Source organism: Callorhinus ursinus, unplaced genomic scaffold (genome assembly GCF_003265705.2).
Source record: "Callorhinus ursinus isolate GAN/ISIS: 27379988/994484 unplaced genomic scaffold, GSC_fseal_2.0 scaffold1, whole genome shotgun sequence".
Classification (NCBI taxonomy): domain Eukaryota; kingdom Metazoa; phylum Chordata; class Mammalia; order Carnivora; family Otariidae; genus Callorhinus; species Callorhinus ursinus.
The window spans coordinates 46559905-46585372 of NW_027397063.1; the positions used below are offsets into that span (position 1 = coordinate 46559905).

Here is a 25468-nt window from a genome sequence, read left to right on the forward strand (position 1 = left end):
GATACTAGACCACATGAATACGTCATAATAAAAGATGATGCAATTTCTAGGATTTGTCTGTCACCTATCACTGGGCAATATAAGTGAGACTGAAGGATTGATGGGAAGGTTGATGAAGGCTGAAGGGGTATTCTCAGAGGGAGTCGTCAGTGTTGCCTGTGTTTTCCCTCTTCTTACAGGAGAAACATGGTTGGGGGATGGACCAGGAGGCCTGGGTTGTTTCCTTCTTTCCTCCCTCATTTAGTATGTCTGCACTTTCTCCTGCATTTTGATAAGCCCCTCTCTGACCCCTTCTGAGCGGGAGCCGGAGGAGGTAGGAGCGAAGGGGGAGCAGGACACCTCTGACTTGGCAGGCACTGTCATGGCTACTGACTGTCAGAGCTCTCCGGATGGCAGATGTTGGAAATCCCCTCTTTCTCTGAGACCATGCTTCCCCTTCATTACTGAGACTCCCCTGCAATTCCCTAGACGTGCATCATGCATTTTGATTCCAGCTGACCCCTCGAGGCTCCTTCTACATGTTCTGGGACTGAGTTTCTCAACACCTACACAATTGATATTGCAGACTAGACAATTCTTTCCTGTTCAGGATTGTCCTGTGCATTGGAGAATATTTAACAGCCACCCCTGGTCTCTAAACAATGGATAGCAGTTGCACCTCACCCTCCTCCACTCACTGCCCAGCTGACAACCAAAATATCTCCCAACATGGCCACATGTCCCCTGGGGGAGGAAGAGTGCAACCTCGCTCCTGGTTGAGAACCACTCTCTAGTTCTACCTCCAGCTCCCTCTCCTTCTGAGGTGCCCTCACTTTTCCAAGTGGCTCAGCTGGACAAGATCCAAGACAACTCCATGTCAACTTCCCCACCCCCCATATCTGATCTATGAAAAAACTTCCGTCCCAACTAATTCTAGGCATGAAATACTTCCTAAACGGCATCCCTCCACTCCGCTGCCATGGTCTGTTTCATAATGATTTCTCAGATTCAAACACTGGAGCACAGTGTTCCCCAAACCTCCACGGTCTCCTTAAATTCCCGTGCCATGGACTTGAAGTCTCTTACCCACGAAATCCTCGCTAATAATTCTTTTCAAAAATTCTCCTGACCATTTTATGCCTTTGAAGTGAAATTAAGATGTAAACATCTTTGTAAATTTTGCCTATAATCTAGTACTTCCTTTGGATCTTTTGATGGTTGGGCTGTATTTTATTTCAACATCCTGTTATCATGTACTGAGAGAACTTCTATTAAACAGCATGTATTACTCATTACCCTATTTTTTTCACTCGCCACCACAAACGTTTGTTGATACTCATTGTTTGTAAGTACATATTCCATTGCATTAATTTATTTAAAACTTTCTTTTAAGTCACTTATTTTTAGTATCTTAAGTGTGATGTAAATGATAGAACTTTTATCTTTGATGATGTTAATGATTGTTTGTCCTGACCAGAAATGTTGACTCTAAAATAAACTTTTAGCCTCCTGATGCAGATTACCAAATTTCCAGGAATGTCCTATCCATTTATACTCCCTCCACAGTGTGTAAGGGTGCTCTTCTTACAGTGCCCTTCCCAGAATTAAATCTTATTCTTGTTAATTTTTATTAATTTCATTGGAGACAAGTAGTATCAATTATTAATTTCTGCCCTGTGCTCTTATTATTTCAGTTTCCTTATTTCTTTTTGTTCTCTTTTTAACACTTTAAGAAAAAAACTCAATTAGCTACTTAATATTTCTCTTTTCTTTACTCATTAACGGAAGTTACACATTTTAACTAATGAAACCTGTGCAAAAATTTCCATAAGATTTAGACAAAATCATTTTATCCTTTCGTTCCTCCTAATTCTTTTGAGAATTTGATGACCCTCTACCTCCCCCACCAAAAATGGATAACATACAAGAAAAATTTGCACTCCATTTCGTGGTCTTCAAGGACTCCCAAAGGCCACAGATCCATATCCCGGGATATGAACCCTTGCTCTGAGTACTGCTTTGGAGGCATCCCCCAATATTTGTATGCTATATTACATATTTAATTTTTTTTAAATAAATTCGAGTATGTTTATTTAAGAGAATATTCTAAAATTTACATGTGGTTGGGCAGTCTCTAGAGAATATTCTGGATTCCTAATTTTGCGTTGCAATATGTAATATGTATACAGAATTTCTGAATTTTAATGCTTACAAAATTCAATTACAAAGTGCATCTTAGCACTTTTTTGTGAGTTACTTGTGTGAGATTAAAGTGGAAGCAATATTAATATTATCATAATCTTGAATTCTTTGCATATGTTGGTTAACTCTACATTTGATAAATAGTTTTAAATTTTAACAGCTTTGTCCATTTGTTGAGGTGTTTAATTATAATCGTAGTTCTACCCATTTATTTTTCTTTATATGTTTGCTAATATTTATACTACATATTATGTTTGTAACTCAACTCCTTCATCTATAAATGGAAGAATTTGGACCAGATCATTTCTAAGACCTCTGATTCTAATTCTGACTCTGTGTTACAAATTCACTATATCGCATTCATAATGTTTATTTTACTTCCCATTCTCACTTAGGTACAGTGTCCCATTTAATCATTTACTCTAGGATCCATTTCATCTCATACCTGATGAGAGTGATAATAAGTATTCCCAATTCCGTGATGGGGGGGTGAGAATTATAAAGGGACTCATCGAACTTCAGAGCTGGAAAGCACCTGGGACCCTTGAATTACCTATTAGAAATACTTTAGTCCAGCCCCCAGAACGATTGCTCCTCAGCTACCTTTGTTCTTAGTCCATGGCTCTTGCTATACAAACCATCTAGTATTTTAGCTGTTCCTCAGAAAACTTTCTGCACGGATGCAGACAAAAAGATAAATTGTTTTAGAATATCATGTTTATTTCATTTTTCATCTCAGTACTCTGCTACATCTGTGAATTTGGACACCAACAAGAAATGCTGGTTTGCAGGTGCACACTCAGTAACCAATAGCATAGCGAAACTTACATTGCTCCAGTGATTCCGAATGTATATCCCAAGAGTCACCAACCACATAGACAGCTGTTGCCAGCTCCACAGGGAAGAAAATTACATTAACTATACAATATCCTACAAAGTTCCTTCATTACTTCACTTACCATGAAGATGTTCAGTAGAGTCTTTTTTGTCAGTAGAACCATTTCCATCAGCATCATATAGTTTAAAATACCATTTTAATTTTTGCTCCATTTTTCCTCGTATAACTAGATTTATAGCAGCAATAAACCCTAAAAAGTCAATAAATCCATCCTATGGAAAGCAAGGTGGAAGAGGAAATCAATATCTAAGAAAAACAATTGTTTTTTATTTGAGAAGTCATGGTTCATGAGCAGGACCATTAGCACAAATTAATACAACCCACAAGATCTCAGCATAGAACTTTTCCTGGCACTTTGTTACACAAACAAACAAAAACATGGGTGATGTGTATAGAAATAAGTAACTTTAAATATATAGGTAAGTGTCTTTTTTAGAGAAAATATCTACTCCTTATGTCAAAAAAAAGGAAAAAGTTCTGAAATGCCATGAGGGAAGGCTGTGTCCTCACCACCAGGTATCCTACAAAGGCTGTCTTCTCCTGAATATCTTCAGGTTTTGTCATCTACCCAGGAGAAGATGAGGTACCAGTTTCTAGTAGAAAGGAATTACCAAGGAGCTAAATTCTGTACTCCTTTTTAGAGAGCCCGGTTGATCTTTTTGGAATGCTAAACTCCACGATTCCTTTTAAGTACGTCATTTTCAGTATGAATCAAAATTTTTGAGCCTCTTTTCTGTAAAGGTTTTGCCATATTTAGTCAATCTTAGAAGACTGTTTTCTTTAAATTTTTTTATTATTATGTTAATCACCACACACTACATCATTAGTTTTTGATGTAGTGTTCCATGATTCATTGTTTGTGCATAACACCCAGTGCTCCACGCAGAACGTGCCCTCTTTAATACCCATCACCAGGCTAACCCATCCCCCCACCCCCTCCCCTCTAGAACCCTCAGTTTGTTTTTCAGAGTCCATCGTCTTTCATGGTTCGTCTCCCCCTCCAATTTACTCCCCTTCATTCTTCCCCTCCTGCTATCTTCTTCTTCTTTTTTTTTCTTAACATATATTGCATTATTTGTTTCAGGGGTACAGATCTGTGATTCAACAGTCTTGCACAATTCACAGCACTCGCCATAGCACATACCCTCCCCAATGTCTATCACCCAGCCACCCCATCCCTCCCACCCCCCACCACTCCAGCAACCCTCAGTTTGTTTCCTGAGATTAAGAATTCCTCATATCAGTGAGGTCATATGATACATGTCTTTTTCTGATTGACATATTTCACTCAGCATAACACCCTCCAGTTCCATCCACATCATTGCCAATGGCAAGCTCTCTGATGGCTGCATAATATTCCATTGTGTATATATACCACATCTTCTTTATCCATTCATCTGTCGATGGACATCTTGGCTCTTTCCACAGTTTGGCTATTGTGGACATTGCTGCTATAAACATTGGAGTGCACGTACCCCTTCGGATCCCTACATTTGTATCTTTGGGGTAAATACCCAGTACTGCAATTGCTGGATCATATGGTAGCTCTATTTTCAACTTTTTGAGGAACCTCCATACCATTTTCCAGAGTGGCTGCACCAGCTTGCATTCCCACCAACACTGTAGGAGGGTTCCCCTTTCTCTGCATCCCCGCCAACATCTGTCATTTCCTGATGTTAATTTTAGCCAATCTGACTGGTGTGAAGTGGTATCTCATTGAGGTTTTGATTTGGATTTCCTTGATGCCGAGTGATGTTGAGCACTTTTTCATGTGTCTGTTGGCCCTTTGGATGTCTTCTTTGGAAAAATGTCTGTTCCTGTCTTCTGCCCATTTCTTGATTGGATTATTTGTTCTTTGGGTGTTGAGTTTGGTAAGTTCTTTATAGATTTTGGATACTAGCCCTTTAGCTGATATGTCATTTGCAAATATTTTCTCCCATTCTGTCAGTTGTCTTTTGGTTTTGTTCACTGTTTCCTTTGCTGTGCAAAAGCTTTTTATCTTGATGAAATCCCAATAGTTCATTTTTGCCCTTGCTTCCCTTGCCTTTGGCGATGTTTCTAGGAAGAAGTTGCTGCGGCTGAGGTCGAAGAGTTGCTGCCTGTGTTCTCCTTTAGGATTTTGATGGACTCCTGTCTCACATTTAGGTCTTTCAACCATTTGGAGTCTATTTTTGTGGGTGGTGTAAGGAAATGGTCCAGTTTCATTCTTCTGCATGTGGCTGTCCAATTTTCCCAACACCATTTGTTGAAGAGACTGTCTTTTTGCCATTGGACATTCCTTCCTGCTTTGTCAAGGATGAGTTGACCATAGAGTTGAGGGTCCATTTCTGGGCTCTCTATTCTGTTCCTTTGATCTATGTGTCTGTTTTTGTGTCAGTACCATACTGTCTTGATGATGACAGCTTTGTAATAGAGCTGGAAGTCTGGAATTGTGATGCCACCAGCTTTGCTTTTCTTTTTCAACATTTCTCTGGCTATTTGGGGTCTTTTCTGGTTCCATACAAATTTTAGGATTATTTGTTCCATTTCTTTGAAAAAAGTGGACGGATTTTGGTGGGGATTGCATTGAATGTGTAGATTGCTCTAGGTAGCATTATAGAAAAGACTGTTCAAGGCTCTCAAGCTTAGGCAGTTCCCCTCATCCTGTTTCAAACTGGTAAAACACTCCCAGTTGGAACAGAAATAGTGGGTATCATTCTTAAGACTCATACCCTTCAAACCTTGCTCAGCTAAATGCTCAACCATCTTAAGAAAGGTGACCAGCTCTAGGGAGGTGTGTGCAACCCACTCTCTGCTATGTTCCCGTGGGAGTTCAGATGCCAATGGTAGCATATTCAGCCCAAGAAAACATGCTGTCAGCTGCATTGTCCTTGGAACTTTGGAATGTAGAGTCCTAGTTACAAAACAAGATGTGACATAGAGTACTCCCTTTCCCTTGGATATAAAGGGCTTGAGAATTATCAGCCTGTAAAATGGTATGTGTTTGCTTTGAGGCTCAAGCTTTTGTGTCTAGCCTATAAGAAAAGCAAACGAAAAATCACCAGTAGTTCTGGATGTGAAGCAAAGCCTGCTTGCTGGTTAACAGCTTTTTGTTTTATTTTACTTTGCTTGTTTTGTATGGTAGACTACTACAATATCTTGGCTATTAAAAGCCAATGTGCTAATAACTATAGCATTGTCTTCAAAATGTATTATTTTTTAAAAATTCTCTATAATATATAATAAAAATATCATAAAATATTTTAAAATTTTACTACATGTATTAGATTTTTACATTTTACAGCTTAGATATCTTCACCCTATCAATAACTTTAATACTTCTTATAAGCGATAAGACTTCAACTAACAGTTTTGGAGTCTGGTTGAATGAATCTCTTGAAGGAAATTTACTCAAGTCTACAAAACATAGCTGGTTTTACCTTTTCTCCATCAGCCTTTCTTACTGCTCATTACCACTTCTCCATATTAATCCCTAGCCTACTATGGCTGAGACAAGGGAGATACGTTATCATAGAGTGGAAATGTATTTAAGATGACATCAAGATATCTTCCGATTTGGCAGGACATGACCGTTATTTTTCGGTGACGAGACCAGCGGGTGCAGAGGATAGAAGTTGGGTAGACAGTATACAGTCAGGGCACACTGGCTCCCAGGTCTTCCTCCTGCGTCTCTTAGGGCTAATCAATCAATACAACTGTTTCCTGGGTAGTTCTTATGCATGTTTGCCCAAAGGTTACAGAAGCATCCTCCCTGAGAAGGCTGAGTTGGCTTGCTATAAAGTTTCCATAAAAACCTTTATTTTGTGAGGGATGTTGACTTTAGAACATTTGGTATTTTATGATTAGGCACAGTGGGGAGGTGGCCCTAACTCCTTCCAAACCAGACTGTGGAAGCTCTGAGCAAACTATATCAGGAGATGAGCACAAATATTTTCATTGTATGGCTTTAAAATGGACAATCCTGTTAATCTACAACCAAAGTTGATGGTGGGTAAGGAAGGAAGCCTTTTCTACTTACACAAGTGCAGCCTTTGGCAAAATCTCCTGCAAGCAAAACATTTTCTGTCTTCATTTTAGCATTCCGTTATGTAATTAGACAAATTCTTAGCAATCTACAGCCAACTCTTCTTTCCAATTATCTTTCTGTAAGATTTGTAGAAATTTGCATCAGTGAGACAACTCTGGTGAATGTGATTTAATGGCTTGTGTTACTGTTGGAGAGAGTTTTGGGTAATGCCTATTCTGTAAACCAGAAGATAAGGTAATTATTGCCTTTGGTTAACCTCTAGTTTTCAAGCCCAGGATGGGGAGGTGGATAAGAACGACAGAGAAGGTGAGATGTTCCTGCAAATGTGACTAGGAAGAACGCAATAAAGGATGTTGAAAGACTTTTCTTTGAGGCTATCCAAGGGAACACTGTTAAGTTCACATTGTTGTATTTGAGCCACCGGAGCCCTTGTGGCACATAGAACTGACTGGAGATGTCTGATACCGATTGGCCTTGCGCCAGAGTAGGGTTCATAAACTCCCTGCATCAAAATCACAAGGGGACAAAGAAATATGCAGACTCCTAGAGCCTGACCCCCAAAGAACACCATCAAAACTACTTGGGTTGGGGCCCAAGAGTCTGCATTTTAAAATGCTCCCCAGGGAAGTCTGATGTATCTGAAGATTTGGGAACCACAGACCTAAGCTGTTTTTCTTATAGATGTCTTTTTTTGTAGGCAATGTTATCATCTAGGTATCTGTCTAAGTGGCTGTGCTAATTGTGACTTATTCTCACTTGAATTTAAATAACCTTATTAAGACTAATTAGAAAAAAATATGACCCACATGGTTCAGTCTCAGAATGACACAGGCATACAAATCCAGCCCAGCAATCAAAAATTAATTTCAAAATAACAGCAAGTCTTTACTTTCATTTCTGGAACAAACACAAGTTGTGAGAAATGTATGGATTTCTTCACAACACCCCCTTCCTCTCCCATCTGCTCCCGCACATATGTCCTGCTGCTCAATCTTCAGCAACCTCCACTGCCCGGTGCCTTCACAGCCAGCCTGAGCATGAGAACACTTCCGCCTTTCACTCTCCCAATGTGTCTCATAATTCTGCATCAAAATCCTAAAACATTAGCTTGGCAATGGCAGGATCCTCCTTTGAGGTTGAGGGCAGGGAGGAAATTGGGCGCACACAAAGCCATTCTCATGAGCCTCAGAGAAGGAGAGTTTGGGAGCATGTGTACAAAAATCATTTGAATCCCAACATGTTTATAGATGTATACATTATATTCTTAGGGTGGAGTGGGCTAAAGGGAAGAGTTAAACAGGGCCAAGATACGGAAGCATGACAGTTTCTCGGGCTCCAAAAGGAGTTTGGTCCATTAACACATTATGAATCATTTTGTAGAGGGGGGTGAAAACAAGAGAGAGAAAAAATATATGGAGACTTTAAATCCAAGCTTTCTCGTGGTTTCTAAAATGTATGGGAACTATAAGGCATACTTTTTACATCTATAAAGAAAGTATAAAAAGGTAAAAAATATATGACTTTTTGTTCTTTCTACCATTAAAGAGATGAAATTTTAGAAGTCTAATACATTAAAAATAAGGAAAACAAAATCTATTCTGTTCTATTCAGCAGAAAATCCACAGGTGGAATTATGTGGTCACCAGGCAAGGTTCACAACATGCCATAAATTACAGGTGCTTTCAGGATATGATCAATTTGAAATGCAGATAGAAAGTTAAATTATAAAACTTATATTATGCATATGAAACAATTATTTTATTATTTATTACTAAGTATAAAAGCTATAAAATATAGTGTATATATATTTCAAGCACTGTGCTAGTCACTTTCCAAGCATTATCTCTAATTCTAACAGCAGCCTGACAGGCAGCCTTATTATTCTTAGCTTACAGAGGAGAAAATGGATTTTCAGAGAGGCTAAATAGACGAGTTAAATAACAAAGTTAGGACATAGGTGGATCCAGGATTTAAATACAGTCAGCCTTACTCTAAGGCTTTTGTTCTTTGTGCCACCCAGTATTTATTGCCCTCAAAACGCATTACAGCCGAATTCTTCTGGAAGAGGTGTCCGTCCATACAGATGGGACACATTCAGTGCAGCGTGTTGTTCTGGATTCACATGTGTAGACTATTTGGCAATACAGTCGTATAAAGTAAGGTGACCCAATGTCTGAAGATACTGCACCTTGGTACCTGTGCTTCCTTCATACCCGGTGCTGCCCAAGGGACAGCTGGCCTGTGTGATCTGAGCTGCTTTGTCTCAGGGACACTGTGAGCCCAGAGAACTCTTGGGGCCGCCACTTCCAGACCTCCCTCACCTGGCTTGCAAAACCATCTGGCTCAGCAGCACAAAAAGTGATCTCTCTCCTCTTGCCTCTCCTGCTTTTTGCTATCTTTGATGAACACTTCTGTCTATTTTGGAATCTTTAGCCCCCTCGCCCTACCCAAGGATTTAGCCTCCAGCACCCCAGAGACAATAGCCCTCCTGGCCTATGTTTCCCTGGAAATTTCCCCACCTGCCCCTCCAGGACCAGAAGCCCACACACTGGTGTAGCTAACCCTGTTGTGTCTTCACCTCTGCTCTTGGCTAGGACTCTACAGTGTCCCTTTGCTGTGCAGCTGGTGCTTGCTTTGGCTCAGCATTTTCCCCTCTTCAGGGCCTCACACCTGCATTGCAGCCCTGACTAACCCATCCATTCTCCCCACTTGGTAAAATACCCAGGTAAGATATCACCATAGATATCATCTGATATGCCAATGTGGTCCTGCCATCACTCTCCTCGAGAAACAGATATTGAAATGTCATCTCAATATATTTTGAGACATCTGCTTTGGAGTTTTGTCCCAGGGATGGAGACACAAATTTATAATCTCGGTAATGTCCTTGGGGGAACTTGGCTTCATTTCAGGGATTCAAATTGTAGAATTTCAGTTCTAGAAACAGTCCTTCATTTTGCAAATAATAGTAAAAATAACAATCATAATAACCATAATGACAATGACGACTATTTTTTTTCAAAGGAGATAGAAGTCTATTGAATACACTGCAAAGGAGCAGGGGGGCGGGACAGTAAGGGAGAGGCTGTCTGCTATGAGGCAATGATGGGGGGCTGTATTTAAAGAGGGAAGGTGAGAAGGTCTGGGAACAGATGGAATTTTCCTTTTTTGGTACCTGTGTCCTGGTGTATGTAACCCATTTATTAGCTACGACTTATGGATATTTTGAGGTGGTCCCACCTAATGGGCCTGTTTGTATCCAGCCAGGGGGTTGGGGATCACTGTGGGCCCTTCTACCTTACTCAGGTTTCCATTGTCCAAGTAGATTGGATACAAGGGGCCTCTACATTCCCCACTGACAGATCGACAAGGACAAATCTTTGGCATTTGAGTGGAGGTCTTGTCTTCAGTAGCTGCTTCATGTTGAATGAAGGGTGTAGAGATGCCCCTACCTATGGGTCAACATTGGTCAGTTGGGAATTTAATAGAGGTCATGGAAGACTGAGGCAGCTGGGTCTAGAGTTGCTAATATACGGGCGTTTCCTTGAGCAGAGAGGATCATCCACCAGCTTCAAGTTATGGCAGTGAGGGAGTCTTGACACCAGGTGGGGAGACACCAGTGTCTTGAGTCTTGAGTGCTGCTGGTGAGAAGATTTGTAGATGTCAGGCTTAAAGCATCCTTGGATGGAGTGGGAACAGGCAGCAGGACTCAGATGGGTTTTTCTGGTTTATAATTCACATGTCTCTGCTGATCCTTTTGAATGGCCCTTACAGCCATATGCACAAAGATCATCTATACATGAGTTTTGTAGCAGTTTCTCCAAAACTGACCTCAAGTTGCCCAGCATCAGTTTCTAGGGCTTCTCTCCCAGGAAGCCTCCTCAAACGAGGACAATGACAACTATTGATGCTGATGTAAAAGTTGCTACACACACAGGCCAGGCATTGTGCTTTTCACACCTGAATTCAGTTAACCCAAAAAAGGCCCTAAATGGTATATGCCAATAAGCACAATGTCCTGGGGTCTAGTGACGCCAAGACCATAGGAACAGGATTGTTATTACAACTAGGGGTCAGACCCCATACGTTCTAGTGCACCCTCTCATTCAGGAAAACAAATAACCTGAATCCAACACAAATCTTCCAAACCCTCCCCCAGGGTAAAACTACCCCTTCTCACAGCATTAACGTTCTGCTACTTTTCACAGAATCGCTACCTGCGAAGAATTCACAAATTTCCACAGCCCCTCACCTGAAGACATTTCGATGTTTCCATTCTTTCACATGTGACACTTTCCAGTGGCATTTTACCAGCCGTGGCAAGTCAGCAGCAACACAGGAACTGAAATGTCTGCCTGGAAATGGTTGCTCAGATGGTCAGGGTAAGGAAACCGAGAGAGTTAGTATAAGCACATTGTATGATTGATCCATAATTGTCAGTGATATTTAATTTGCATTTTAGGAGCTGCAAAAAAAACTAGGTAACATAAGGACCCTTTCAATTTTGTCAAACATCTATGAATACTTTTTTAAAATAGTTTTGTGAATTTTTGAAATCGAAAAGTTATGTTCAGCATTTATGACCTAGCCCCATTTTCACCGACAGACACTTACATTAACAACAAACATAGTCTCCATCAGCCATGGAGTTTCTGGAATGTCCTGAAAAGAGACTCAGCTCTTTAAGATGAGAAATATACTGCTGGCTTGGTAGGTCGGTTCTATAACATGATCTTTACGCAGATCAAACACAGTTGTTCTTGACCACGACTGTACAGAATTCAAGTGTTCTGGGACAAAGGGTTTCTCACAGTACTTACCAAACAAGCTCACAGTTCTGAATAGGTTTCCTGGGTATCAATCAGGAAGCCCTGAGCATCTGTGCCCAGCATGTGCCCAGCTCGGTGGTGTCTGGACCACTGTGGATTAGAAGCCAGTCTCAGGTGCTCTGGGGGAAGGCAAGACAATTGTCTGAGTTGGCTCACTTCTGAATGGGCTAACTTTGGAAGAGCCACCTGCAACTATAGCAACGGCAGCCTTTTGCAAGAACTTCCTTAGGTAGCCAATGTGTCTCCTTAAGCAATATTGTCACAGATAAAATAAAATCCAGTCTCACCCTAAGTCAGACAGCCTGTTGTCTCCTCAGAGTGTTATTTCCCGTGGAAGAGCCTGGATCCTTGTCTTTACTGAATAAAAGAGGGAAACAGAGATGGACCAGATGGTGGAGCATATAGACCTGTATTACTTGCTTCAAGGCTGTTTCTCTACTATGATGTAACTAAAAGAACAGTCAGAGGAACTGCCTCCGAATTAATGGATTTGGACCCAGAGTCCCTTTTTTAAATGTATCCATGCTACGAAGCTCTTTGGTAGCAAAAATGGGCTTAGAGCCCAGCTTTCTAGCACTTTGACAGTGGTCTTTTTGGCATAACTGTGGTGTTCCTATCTGGATGCACAGTCAAACCACCTGGCAGTTTAAAACAAACAAAACATTGTTTTGATTCGGTGGGGCTAAGGTGGAGACCCAGCCAGGGGTCACTTTAATAACACCCTCAGGTGCTTCTAATATGGAGCCAGATTTGAGAACAACAATTCCAACAGATTTTGTTCAAATACACGAGTTACAACAGCTTACGTTTCAATGTATGTCAGCAGGCACAGTTGATGTTTTTAACGAGTAAAATTCTGTGAGAAGCTCAAGCAACATGTTGATAAGTGATGTTATACATGAAAATGTTTTGTAAATTACAAAGTGCTGACCAAAGATGAGGTGTTTTATTATCACCAACAAATGCTTCCTGAGAGCTTCTGAGTCGGTCGTTCAGAAGCAGTAGGCTCGGTCTTTCCCTTTAAGAGATTGCAGCCTTGTGGGCTAGAGTAGATGGTCATGTTTCCAGTAATGTGTCTTACGAAGAGCGGCAGTAATGGAGGTCACCCTGCAGGCCAGACAACCTGATACAGTGTCAGAAGCTGCAGGGCAGACAGGGGGTTAATGAGCGGCAGCAATTACGACACAAGTTAAAAGCCAGGTTGCCTGCTCCATTTTTCAAAGGTTCTCACACAGAGGGAAGCTAAGGAACCAACTAACCAGAGGTCACCTGTGAATTTCAAGTAGAGCCAGCGCTCCCGTGCAGCTATCCCGGGTTGAAAAGACCGTTGAAACTCGAAGATGATTCCCATTTACTTAATTTCATTCTGTGAATGGCAACCATTTGAAGGGGTCAATGTGCCCCCAAACAGCACAAATGACCATCTACAGCACTGGGGTCAGTTAAAGAAGAGAAATGGTGGGCAAGCAGCCTCTGCACCTGGAGGTACACCCTTTCAATCAGAAATCGAATTTGAGTTTGATAAAGAATAAAGTTAATCTTCACTGTTATCAGACCCGTGGGGGCTGAGATCAGAGTTAACTGCATTTTACAGATAAACGCACCATCCCTTGGTGGGCTATCGTGCACATTTTCCCAGTTTTCTCCTATGTTATTTCACATGAGCTCAGGGATAGTGTAGGCGGGCTAAGTCTTGTCTCGGTTTTAGAACTGACGACCCTGACACACAGAGGCTATCTGAGTCTTGTCCGAGATTACACACACAGTAAGGGTCAGAGCTGGGACAGGGGCCCGGCAGCCTCACCCCTCCTGTAGAGCCTCCACCGCCCTGGGGGTGGCCTGGGCTTCGTGGTACAGAGATTCACAGAAAGGCACATTAAAAATAGCAAGGAAGCTAACATTGAAGCTAAGATTTGATTTGTGAACATATTTATAGGTAAACTAGCACATATATTGTAGTAATCATCTATTAGATCCCCCAGCTTGCTACTTACCCTCACTTCTCTTTCTGTTAACAGTTATCACCCACGTTTCTAAGAAATCATTTGCCTTCCCTCCTTGATTCCCAGGATTTTCTGAGGAGGTGAATTTAAATATCCTGAAAACTTGCCCTGCTGTTTTGTTTTCTCCTAGCCTTTAAACGTCCCCTAGGGCTCACAACAGCTTTTCTGGCTTAAACCATCACTCCATTTATGGCTTGAGTTCCAAACCCACAAGTTCAGAGAAACCATTTTCTCTCACTTGTAGACCTCAGAGTCTTACAAGGGGCAGAGCACTTTTGATCTCGGAGCTCCCAATGGCACTCTGTTTGGATAAAGCCCAGATGCCTAGATGTGGCCCAGAGTGCCATCCATTCACCTTCACGCCCATCAGAGAGAAAGAATGTCACCGGCAGCCAGAGGGCCGAGGGCTCACTTTCTGCTCTGAGATTCTCCAGGCAAGTCACTACGGGCTTCTCGGTGCTTGGCGTGCCTCATTGCTCAGCTGTGACGTAAGAACACACGCAGGGGCAACAATGCGCTGTCCGGACATGGCGGAGACACAGGTGAGACGGACGACATGTTCGGTCGCCAGGGTTGCTCTAGCAGTGACCCTCTGCCCTGGTGAGTTCCCCACGTACCCTCCCCTCTCCTACCTGGGAGAGAGCTGTTCTCTTCACTGAAAGTCTCAACTCCTCTGTTAAAGGTGGAACGCCGTAGCAATTTACGGTGCAGCCCTCGGAGTCAGACCGCCAGCATTCCAATTCTGCTGTGTCGTTTCAGGAGAGTGACTAAACCTCTCTGGGCCTCGGTGTCCTCATTGGGAAAGTGGGACTGTGAATGTGAAAAATGCGAATGTGAAAAATAGCAGCTACGTATGTAATATTTCTGTGAGCAATCCAATGACCGTGAAGTGCTTAAAACAGTGACTGGTACAGAAGCATTCAGTAAGTGTTCACATTTACGGGTAATAAGTCAGGTTCTTCCCTTCTTCTAGAGTCCCAAAGTGCCTCAACTTCTCCGAAAGGCCTTGCCTAAGTCTACATTTTATTTTTGTTTCATCTTTGGATCCCGATAAATGTACCTTGAATAGTGCAGTCCTGCTATAGTTTGTTATGCTGCCTTATTTTATGCTTTGGGCATTTAGTCACCACATAACTTTTATCCTCAACCAGATTCTAAACTCTCTGGGGGTATAGAAAGTCATGTCTACTACCTACCTACCTACTCACCCCCATCCTCACGCCACTCCAAAATGTGGGTGTGCTTTTTCTACCATGCCTGTCCTGCTGGGATAGCACTGGAGAGTCTCCTGCCCCCCATCCAGCCTGCCTGTCTAGGGAGAAACTGGTCCATCAATCACATCCCCGCACAGGGTTTAAAACCAGCCTAGAGTACCTGAGACCCATCTAGAATCTTGCAACTAAATAGTATGCTTTGCCCTCTTCAGTCTTCGATTCTTTACTACCTTTTATTACTTGAGGAGGCATTTGCCATCCCACGAGATTCTAAACTCCTTTGAGGACAAGGAGGTGCTCAGTAAATATTTGCAAAGGCAGTGGGATAATAATGGGGTGTATTGAGGATGTGACTCTTCTGCTAATCTCTTCTTTTTCTTTAGTTTATTTTTATTTATTTTTTACAAGATTTTATTTATTTGACAAAGAGAGACACAGCGAGAGAGGGGACACAAGCAGGAGGAGTAGGAGAGGGAGAAGCAGGCTTCCCGTAGAGCAGGGAGCCCAATGCGGGGCTCGATCCCAGGACCCTGGGATCATGACCTGAGCCGAAGGCAGATGCTTAACGACTGAGCCACCCAGACGCCGCTGCTAATCTCTTCTATCATCTAGCCCTCCCACAGTCAGTGAAGATTTTCGTTGCCTAAGAGTTAAGTCACTGTAGTAGAAAAGTGGAAATCAAGTTCATTCTTAGCTCCTGACTCTCAATAGTTTAAGCCATTTAGGATTCAGAGCATAAAATTTATGCCATAAACAAAAGATTGGAAAGAACACGTAATTAGAGCCAGTTTTCTCTAGTTTCTCCTGGGTCCTTCCAAACTAGATCAAGATTCCAGAGGCTGGATTCGGGAAAGAAGAGAGAATTGCAAGACTCTGGGGAACGGGAATGGGGAAAGGGCACTGCTCTATGAGGTCCAAGCATGGCTGGAGGTGTGGGTGACAGGAAATATACCAGGTGGGTGTGGCGGATAGAAGAACAGAAGCACCCGTGGTTCACTCACTGGGCTTGGGAAGAAGGGCTGGATGGAGAATCTGGTCACACAGTCCTGAGCCAGCCGAGGAGGCTTCTGTGCCTAGGAGAATGAGGAAGCTCAGAAAGAACCTGACCCATGAGGCCCACCGGGCAGACAGGGGCCTTGCAAGTGGGGCAGGAGGTGAGGAGAGATGCAGTCTCAGCAAATACCAGTGTGAACAGCTGCCCCTCTGCCCCGGGTTAATGCCGATTTCGATGCACCCATGGGCTTTACCTGCAGCCCTGGGAAGGGGGAGAACTCCTTGGTAAAATGGGGGCTCAAAATGTAAATTAACTCCATTATGGAAAACTAAAGTTACATTTCCTGAATGCCTGAGTGTGTGAGCTGAAATTCTTAAAAGCTATAGGGCAGAAAAGAAATTTTAGAATTTCCCTTGAGATAATCACTCTAATTGGGAACTAGGTTAGACTTTGGAAGACATAGTGGCCCTCCTTGGGATAAATATGAAAAGAAAAGGGAGGGAAGGAGAGAGAGGAATGGAAAGGAGAAAAAAGTGCAAATATGAGTGAGGATACTCCTTTTGTCACTATTTTATTCAATCACTCAGTAAATATTTGTTCAACACCTATTTAATGCCGCCATGGTAGGTTCCTGGTCTGGGGAAGCATGCAGGATCTGAAGGGGATGATTAATGTGTTTTTATCGTTCATGTTTTGCACTGTTGTTTCACAAGGATGAATTCACGCACCACTTGCACTTAAAAAAGAGAGAGGAGAGGTGCAGAGCAAATGGCAGATCTCGTGTGAAGAAAGTAGGGCAGCCAGAGTGCAAAGGTACAGGATGCACAGCAGTGCTGGGCGCTTCTCTCATGGCTGGATCTCAGCACAGCCCAAGTTAGTTCAATTTTGTCTGTATGCATAGAGCCCAGAGTGTAGGTTCATGCCTTGGATGGGAGGCAGTTTCCCAGGAACTGGGCATTTTGCATCCATCTCCAGGTGAAGCCCACGGATGCTGAGGCAAGAACAGTGCCTTGTAGGAGCCAAGAGCCAGCAACATCATCACTTTCACAGTGTTTCTTGTTTGTGGAATATCTGTGCTGGCCCAGACCCAGCTGGAATGCTCCCCAGCCTCTCATCCACTTAGGGAGTGGGGCACCGTCCCCAGCAAATCAATGGCGCAAATGGTGGGGTGGGGGAGGGGAGGGTTAGGGGACTATTAAAGTCAAGGTGACACTGTCAGTGCCGGGAGCCCATCTAACTTCAAGTCCCGCCGTCTTACCCTGTGCGGGTTTAACACAGACCACAAGAGCCACACACTTACACCGCGTCGTACTTTTTAATTAATTAAATGAAAAGGTGTATAATGTAAAACTTTGAACTTTCTGGTTATTTTTTCTAGCCTTTATTTACATCTTTGTCATGATGGTTATTCTACTGATGTTTTAGACATTCACACATAAATTAGACATTTAGACATTAGACATTTAGACATTTTAGACCTATCAATTCTAGACATTATCTGTTTAATTTCCTGTTATAGCAAATGACAAGTATTTAGTTCTATGACCCCATATATATCCAAGTAGTGTCCTGGCACCTACTCTATCTGCTGGTGCGAGCTGATTGTTAAATTTTCAGGAAGTTTGCAGACCAACTATTAAATGGTTGGTAGGTTGAAATTGGCCATGGTGGGAGTATTTACACCATGGAAATCAGCATAGGTTACCAGGGCTTCCCCCACCCCCCCAGAGAACTAGTTATTAAACATTTCTGAGCACACCATAGTTCTTCCTCCATATTCACAATTGTAGTCAAGAATTTAATTTTAATGACTAGTACATTTTGTTCTCCGTATAGCCCGTTGGTGTACCAAAATTATGGACTTCCTTATTTTACATGGAGTTAATAACTGCCTCATCATTATCAGGCTGACACCTCCTGAAACTAATGGACAATCCAAGAAAAGTGTGACAACCAGTAATTATACACTTACAAAGTATTTTTTGCCAAGCAAATGAATCTGAATCTATTCAAGTTTCTATGGATATGAAGAATAGACAGCTTGATAGCACTAGAAAGCTAGATAGCACAAGAAAGCAATCAACTAAATCCAGAATGCAAAACATTCTACAGAACCATTGACTCACTTTCTCCAGCAAATGAATGGCATAAATGGGGGGTGGGGGAAAGGAGATGGTTAGGGGACTATTACAGAAAAAAAACAGACTTAAGAGTCATAGCCACCAATTTCCACCTATGGACCTTGTTTGGATGCAAACTCAAATCAAGGAACGATAAAAAATATGCTTAAGAGATACATGCATCCTTATGTTTATAACAACATTATTTACAATAGCCAAGATATGGAAGCAAGAGTGTCCATTGGTTGATGAATGGATAAAGATGTGATATATATATAATTTTTGCCTTCTTAGATTTTAGGATCTTCTTTTTATCTCTCTTTAAAAAAATTTCTCCATGTGCACTGTAGGTTGATGTTCTATTTATTGTGCTGGGCCCTTGTGAAACATGTGTCTAATAGGTCTGGGAAATTTTTCTGGTTTGTTTTGTTATAACTACATTTTCTCTGGGCTCTTTTCCTGTGACTCTTATTCATTGGATATTAGACCCATTAATCCTAATTTAAAGATCTTATTTGAAGAAATGCTATTTGGAATGAAACAGGAAGGAAGTCAGGAAAGGTTGAAGGAGCTAATCTGACCCAGCTGAAGAAGGGTGTAAAAGAAGTTTGGACGGAAGTGTCCTAGACACTCCCGAAACCAATGGTTTGACAAAGCCACCAGGGAATCCTTGAGTCAAAGCCTGCTGACAAAGGAATCCTGTGTCTTAGAAATGGGTTAGCCTTATTATTTCTGCCTCACTCAATCATTGGTGGTAATCTAAAACCAAGCATGGACTCGATGCATGCAGTGAAGGATTTCAAAGCAATGCACCTGGGGTCCTGGTCAATTACCTTCCAGTTAGATCTGAGGTGCCAATGTCATGGCCGCTACTGTAAAGTAGGTTCTATTATCACTGCGATGTTGAATGCGTTAGTCTATGTACCGTCCCTAGAACACCATCAGACACATTTCAAGCATTAACTATGGTTAATTAACTACTGTTGAGGAGTGACAAGGAGATGCCTGCAAGGGTGTGTGATTAGCCACAGGAATTGTTATAAACCTTATGCTCTAAACTTTAGGATCTATTTATTTCTACTTGAAGCATGATTCCAACAGGTTTAGTTAACTGGAGTACATAGCAAAGCCAGGTTAGAAATGACAGTGTAAAAAGAGATTGGAAGCTCATTATAATCAGAACAATCAGAAAGCTGGGAAAGGTGTGTCCGACAGCAGGGAAAGAGAAAAACAACAAAAGGCAAACACAACAAAAGCATATATTTTCATGATTTTCGGCATCAGGAAATTTAGCCCCAGCAACTTCAATAGGCATGGGTGCTTGGTGGTATTTCAAAAAATGTAACAACCAATGTTCATGATAATGACTCTGATATCAAAAAACGTTTCACCAGCACTTTGAGGAGTCAGGACAAGTATGAAATGCATTTTAGAATGATTTCCATCCAGAATAGTTAAAACCGGAGAGAAGCTCCACAGAAAGAGTAAATCCTCCAGGATTCTGGACAGCTGATAGTTTTATCGATCTAATTAAATATATGGCTTTTTTTGTTTTCCTGTGCATAACTGCATATCATTTCACTTGATAACGAACAATCCTCACTCTTCTCATTTTACAACCTGATTCTATATCGAGATCCCCCACACTTCGTGTGGCATCCGTCATCACCGCCTAGATTCACTTGCTCACTAAGCACTAAGCAAACACAAAATCTCTACGGTAAATCACGAACACCAGCAGAACTTGCGAGTCATTTAAATTAAGTTCCTGGGGCGCCTGGGTGGCTCCGTTGTTAAGCATCTGCCTTCGGCTCAGGTGGTGGTCTCAGGGTCCTGAGATCGAGCCCCGAGTTGGGCTCCCTGCTCGGCGGGAGGCCTGCTCCCTCCCTCTCCCACTCCCCCTACCTGTGTTCCCTCTCTTGCTGTGTCTCTCTGTCAAATAAATACGTAAAAATAAAAAAAAAAGAAAAACTTAAGCTCCTGAGGTGGGCTTGGCCAATCCCGTGCTGTCACGGAGAGGCCATTCCAATGGCGCATGCGCAGACTGCCTGGCTGACCACTGCCCCTGCCTCATTTTGACAGCACTTCTTGTTTCTACCCAGCGCTCCCTTTCCCGCGTTCCTGTTCTCACCCGGGAACCACCGACACGCAGTGCTTCCACAAACACTGGGCTAACAACAAAATCTCTGGCCCGGGATAGGTCACCAGCTACTTGGAAGAATAATTGAGAAACCCTGACAACAGCTCATCTTCTAACCTCCCAGCAGGACTGCCGGAGCCTGAGAAGCTGCCTTCTAGAACCACAGACCTCCGCTGTGAACGAGGCGGCTTTCAGCGGGCACAGTGGGATAGCAGCCGCCACACGAAGAGCAAAACATGTAGGATGGCGGAGAGAAGGAGCTGACACACACACACATAGGCAGAGACACACAGACCACATGCCAACATACACACAGTTCCCTGTCTGGGTCACTTCGGGCTGTTGTAACAAAAATACCATAGACTGGGTGGTTTAAAGCACTCAGAAATTTATTTCTCACAGTTCTCTAAGCGAGGAAATCCACGATCAAGGCTCAGGCTGGTTCCCGGTCTAGTGAGAGCCCACTTACTGGTTCATAGACAGCCAGTCTTCTATGTCACTCTGGGGTCTCTTTATAAGGTCACTAAGTCCATTCGTGAAGGCTCTGCCCTCATGACCTAATCACCTCCCAAAGACCTCCAAATGCTATCATATTGGTGATGCGGGAGGGAGGGGGGTTCGATTTCAACATATGAATTTGGGCGTGCGACGAATAAAAAAGGAAAGCTCATTTAGAATGGAGTCAGGATGCCAGCAGGGGGCGCTCTCAGGCCCTACCACTTCTAGTCAATTGCAGACCCACCCGGGAGAGACTGGATCTTGCCTGCGGACACTTTACTAGCCCAGCAGCAGGAAAAGAAGCGCCCCACCCCCACTCCGCAGCCGTCCAGCCCATGAGATACCATCACAATTCAGACAATGAAAAGCCGTTATACTTCAAACTCCCAGTTTACTCCAACCGACTTTTTGTTTATAAAAGTCTTCCCAATCGCACCCTTTCCTCTGTACAAGAGTGTTCCTCTCCTTTGTTCTGCAGACATGCCTATGGTTCTGCCATAGCTTGGTTGTCCAAAATTGCAATTCTCTATTTCCAAATAATCCCATTTTTGCTGGTAAAAATAACTGGCAGTTTTATTTTTAAGGTTAACAGGGGGGACACAAGCATTCAGCTTATAGCCTATCTAGAACACAGTTCAACGTTAAGAACAAAAGCAGAATCTGTCTCATTTTCCCACTGATTTGTAATCTCCTTGGGGGCAGAACTGTTGTTTGTTTGCATCTACACTAAGTAAAATTTATGAGGAGGGAGACCCTGTCATGCTAAGCAGGGAGTACATCATTCATGCTTGATAACAAAGAACATGTCCTTCCTATGCTTCAGAGTCTGTTATTAAGGGTTTGTCTCCCTCTCTGGTTTCATCTTGTTTTATTCTTTCCAGGTTTTTCGTTTTGTTTTGTTTTTTACTAACCAGAATCATGCTGTATGTATTGTTCTTTGATGTGCTTGTTGGAGATGTTCTCAGCCTAGCACACTCCTTTTATCCATTCTATATTCCACAGAAATAGATGTTTGGGCTGCTTCATTCTGCTGTTATAATTATGCCCACTTATGTGCACAAACTTGAGCACAGGGGGTGGAATTTGAGGGGGAAGAGTGTCAATTTGAGCCCTTGGCAATCTGAGGTGAAGGCGTGTTGACTTGGCATTGAGCAGGTGGCAGGCCGTGCATGCTGACTCAGGCAGGAGGGCAGCTGGACAGTGAATTTGGGACTCACAGGCTGATGGCATCGTGTGCAACAGGGATGTGGCTGGTTTTGCTTTTAATTTTTGTTTTTCTGGGAAACTCGATCTCTCCCTCTATTCTAAATGAAAGCCTTGCTGGATAGAGTATTCTTGGCTGTAGATTTTTTCCTTTTAGCAGTTGGAATTTATCATGCTGCTCCCTTCTGGCCTGCAGAGTTGCTGCTGAAAAACCCATTGATAGCCGTATGGGGTTTCCCTTGTATGTACCTGCTTTCCTTTCTCTTGCTGCTTTTAAAATTCTCTATCACTACTTTTGGCCATCTTATTTACTTTGTGTCTTGGCACAGACCTCTTTGGTTGGGGGCTCTCTGTGCCTCCTGGATCTGGATTTCTCTTTCCTTCCCCAGATTCAGGAAGTTTTCCGCTATTATTTCTTCAGACAAATCTTCTGCCCCCTTTTCTTGCTCTTCTCCTTCTGGGATCCCTATCATGCGACTGTTAAGCTTGACAGCGTTGCTGAGTTCCCTGGGTCTATTCTCATTTTGCATATTTTCCCCCCTCTCATCTGCTTGGCTTGATTACTTTCCATGACTCTGTCCTCCAGGTGGCTGATCCTTTCTTCTACTTCCTCTTACTTGCTATTTATTCCAGATGGGTTGCTGAAGGGGAGATGAGGGAGAGGGAATGGGGTAACTGGGTGGTGGGCATGAAGAAGGGCACATGATGGAATGAGCACTGGGTGTTGTATGTAACTGATGAATCACTGAACTCTACCTCTGAAACTAATACACTACATGTTAATTAATTGACCTTAAATTTAAAAAAAAATAGGAAACCCCCAAAACAAACAAAAAACAACAAAAAAACAAACAAAAAAAACCAAAGAACATGTCCTAAAAGAAATCTGTTCCCAACATTATTACTAGAACCAAAATAGCTGTTAATTTAGCACAGGTTTCATTTTCCCCAGTTCCTGGCTATTACCTCCTTTTAAGTCATCTGCTGTTTTGGTTTGTTGTTGTTTTGTTTTTGTTTTGATTTGGAAAAGAGCTCAAAGGGCTGTGCTAGACTCCATACATCCCAATGGACAGCCAATTGTTTTAATTGTATTGAATTATCACTTCTTTCTCATCTAGTCTCACACACAACCTTCTAAAGTCATCTATTTTTCAATGAACAATATTTCCCCTTTCCCTTTCATTCTAGATGGCATCAGCCCATTTTGAAATATACAGGTAAAAAAATAACTGAAAGGCACAAGGAAAATTAGGCAGGAAGAATTTGAGCCTGCTAGGTCAGATTGTTACTTTTTTGGCTTATTTTTTTCTATACCCAATTTTTTTCCCCTCATCTTTGTATTTTTACAAGTCTTGAAAATTAAATGTGCAGCAACTCCTCAGGAATGAGTAAATTCAAGACAATAGTTGAGTCACAATCTTTAGAAACTAAAATTTATCTGAATTTAAAGCTAAATTGTTTTTTTTTCCCCCCAAGTAAATTGGTCAGATATGAAAAAGTATTCCAGCAGTCCAGCTTCTGAGTACAAACAACATGTTGGCGAATTTGTATTGATTTTACCTGCCAATCTAGATGCAATCACACTTTTTAAAGCAGATTCCTGTAATTTGCTTTTCTATAAAATGTCACCAATGCATTAAATACTTTGAAAACAGTCTTTGTAAATCAATCTGCACTTATTAGATTTATTTAAATGATAGCATTAGAATTCCATGCCGAGATTTAATTTGGTGTTAAAATAACTCCCTACATGCAGAACATTTCCAAGGGCGGAGAGGCTAGTTCCCAATTACTTTCATGCCGTCAGTGCTAAATGTGTTTAATGACTCACTCACCAACAAGCTGTGGGTTCTCGGAAGAGCTCCCTGTTCGGTGAGATGCACATGTTTTACCTCGGGCTATTTCGAATTTTCAAAAAGAGGACAATGCAGAACCATAGCCAAATAAAAAGTAAAGGTCTTACCTTGTTCGTGTCAAAGGTATTATAGACTTGATCAACATGTTGGTTGGCCTTTGAATTCAGACCCTGCAGACCCAAGAGTGTCTTAAATTCATGCAGTGTTTGCAGGTCGGATGGATATTCCCTCATAAATTTTCTGTACCACACATAGGTCTCTTTAGCAGGAACTGCTGTCTGACCACCAGCTATGGATTTGCTATTTCCCATTGTGATTCACGGTCTTCAGCTTTTTCTCAGGTTGTTTTCATGTAAGGTTCCTACCGATTTAGTTCCTCACTCTTCACTAAAACTGGAGGCTAACATATGCCTTTAGAGAGTTACTCTAAACCTCTTACAGCTATAGGCTAAATAAGAATAGAAAGCCAGTGAGATTAACTCATCTGTACAGTTTTAAGACTAGGTCATTTATCGCTAACTGATGGGATTGCACTTACTGCCATTCAGAGATACAGTTTTCTGTGAAGAGCAGAGGCAATATTTTAAGCAAGTAATCTTTGCCATATTGTCAGCCATAAATTATGCCTACATTGTGGAGTGGGGTCTCATGGAAGGAACTCTTGAGTTGCAATCAGGAAGCCTGGGCTCAAGGTTTTGTTTGCACTTACTGCACTGAAACATTACAGGCTCAGCGTTCCCATCTGTAAAATAATAGTAAGAATATTTGCCTTTTCATACATAAATATTGTGAAGATAAATTCATATGAAAAAAAATCTTAAACCACAGAAAAATTATACATCTGAGTACAGTTAAAGTGTAAAGGAGGTCTACGTCCAGACGAGGGAAATGGGTAGAAATAACCATATTAGTAGTAGTAAAAACGTTGTAGGTGCGGTAGGCAGAAAAGTGCAGCCTGCAGATAAAAGGATACATTAAGCTGTGTCTTCAGGCATTGTTCTTATCTTTTTTTTTTTTTTTTTTTGCTGTTCCTGTCTTTTACCCATGCCCTCTGCCTGCTCCTTTTGTCCCACTCCAGTTCCCAAGCTGATCTTGTCTGAGTCAAGCCCCAATTGCAAGGGACTTGAAAATTGAGTGAATGAGCCTAAGAACTATATCCATGGTCCGGTAATGGAACTGAATTGTCCTGTGTGGTCCTCAAGCCAATCTTGCTGCCAGCTGTACAGAGGAATAACAGACTTCCATTATTTCCACCTGGGGGTCATCTGGCCCCAAGCCTGGTTCTCCTCTCCTAACCTTACTCCATTTTCCCCCCAATTCTCATATTGACTCAGTTCCTAAGTCTGGTTTCTGCCTTAGTCCCTATTCCTTAGTCCTAACTGATTACCTCTTTAAAACCCCAGGTTCCCCAAGAACTGGAGCCTTTGGGGCCTAAATGAAGTGCCTTGACAGGAGGTGGCGGTAGTTAGGGTATATAGGATTGATTTTGTTTCAAACATACCAAT

At 42.1% G+C, this 25468-nt stretch overlaps 1 protein-coding gene across 1 annotated transcript in view; it reads right to left on the bottom strand.

Moving 5' to 3' along the window:
* GUCA1C (guanylate cyclase activator 1C) overlaps window positions 1-24274 on the bottom strand; it is a 34191-nt gene extending 9917 nt beyond the window's left edge. The window contains 3 exon segments of the mRNA XM_025868674.1: window positions 3141-3158; window positions 3160-3291; window positions 24071-24274. Of these exon segments, the coding sequence (XP_025724459.1) occupies window positions 3141-3158; window positions 3160-3291; window positions 24071-24274 (354 nt within the window).
* Between the last annotated feature and the right edge of the window lie 1194 nt (window positions 24275-25468).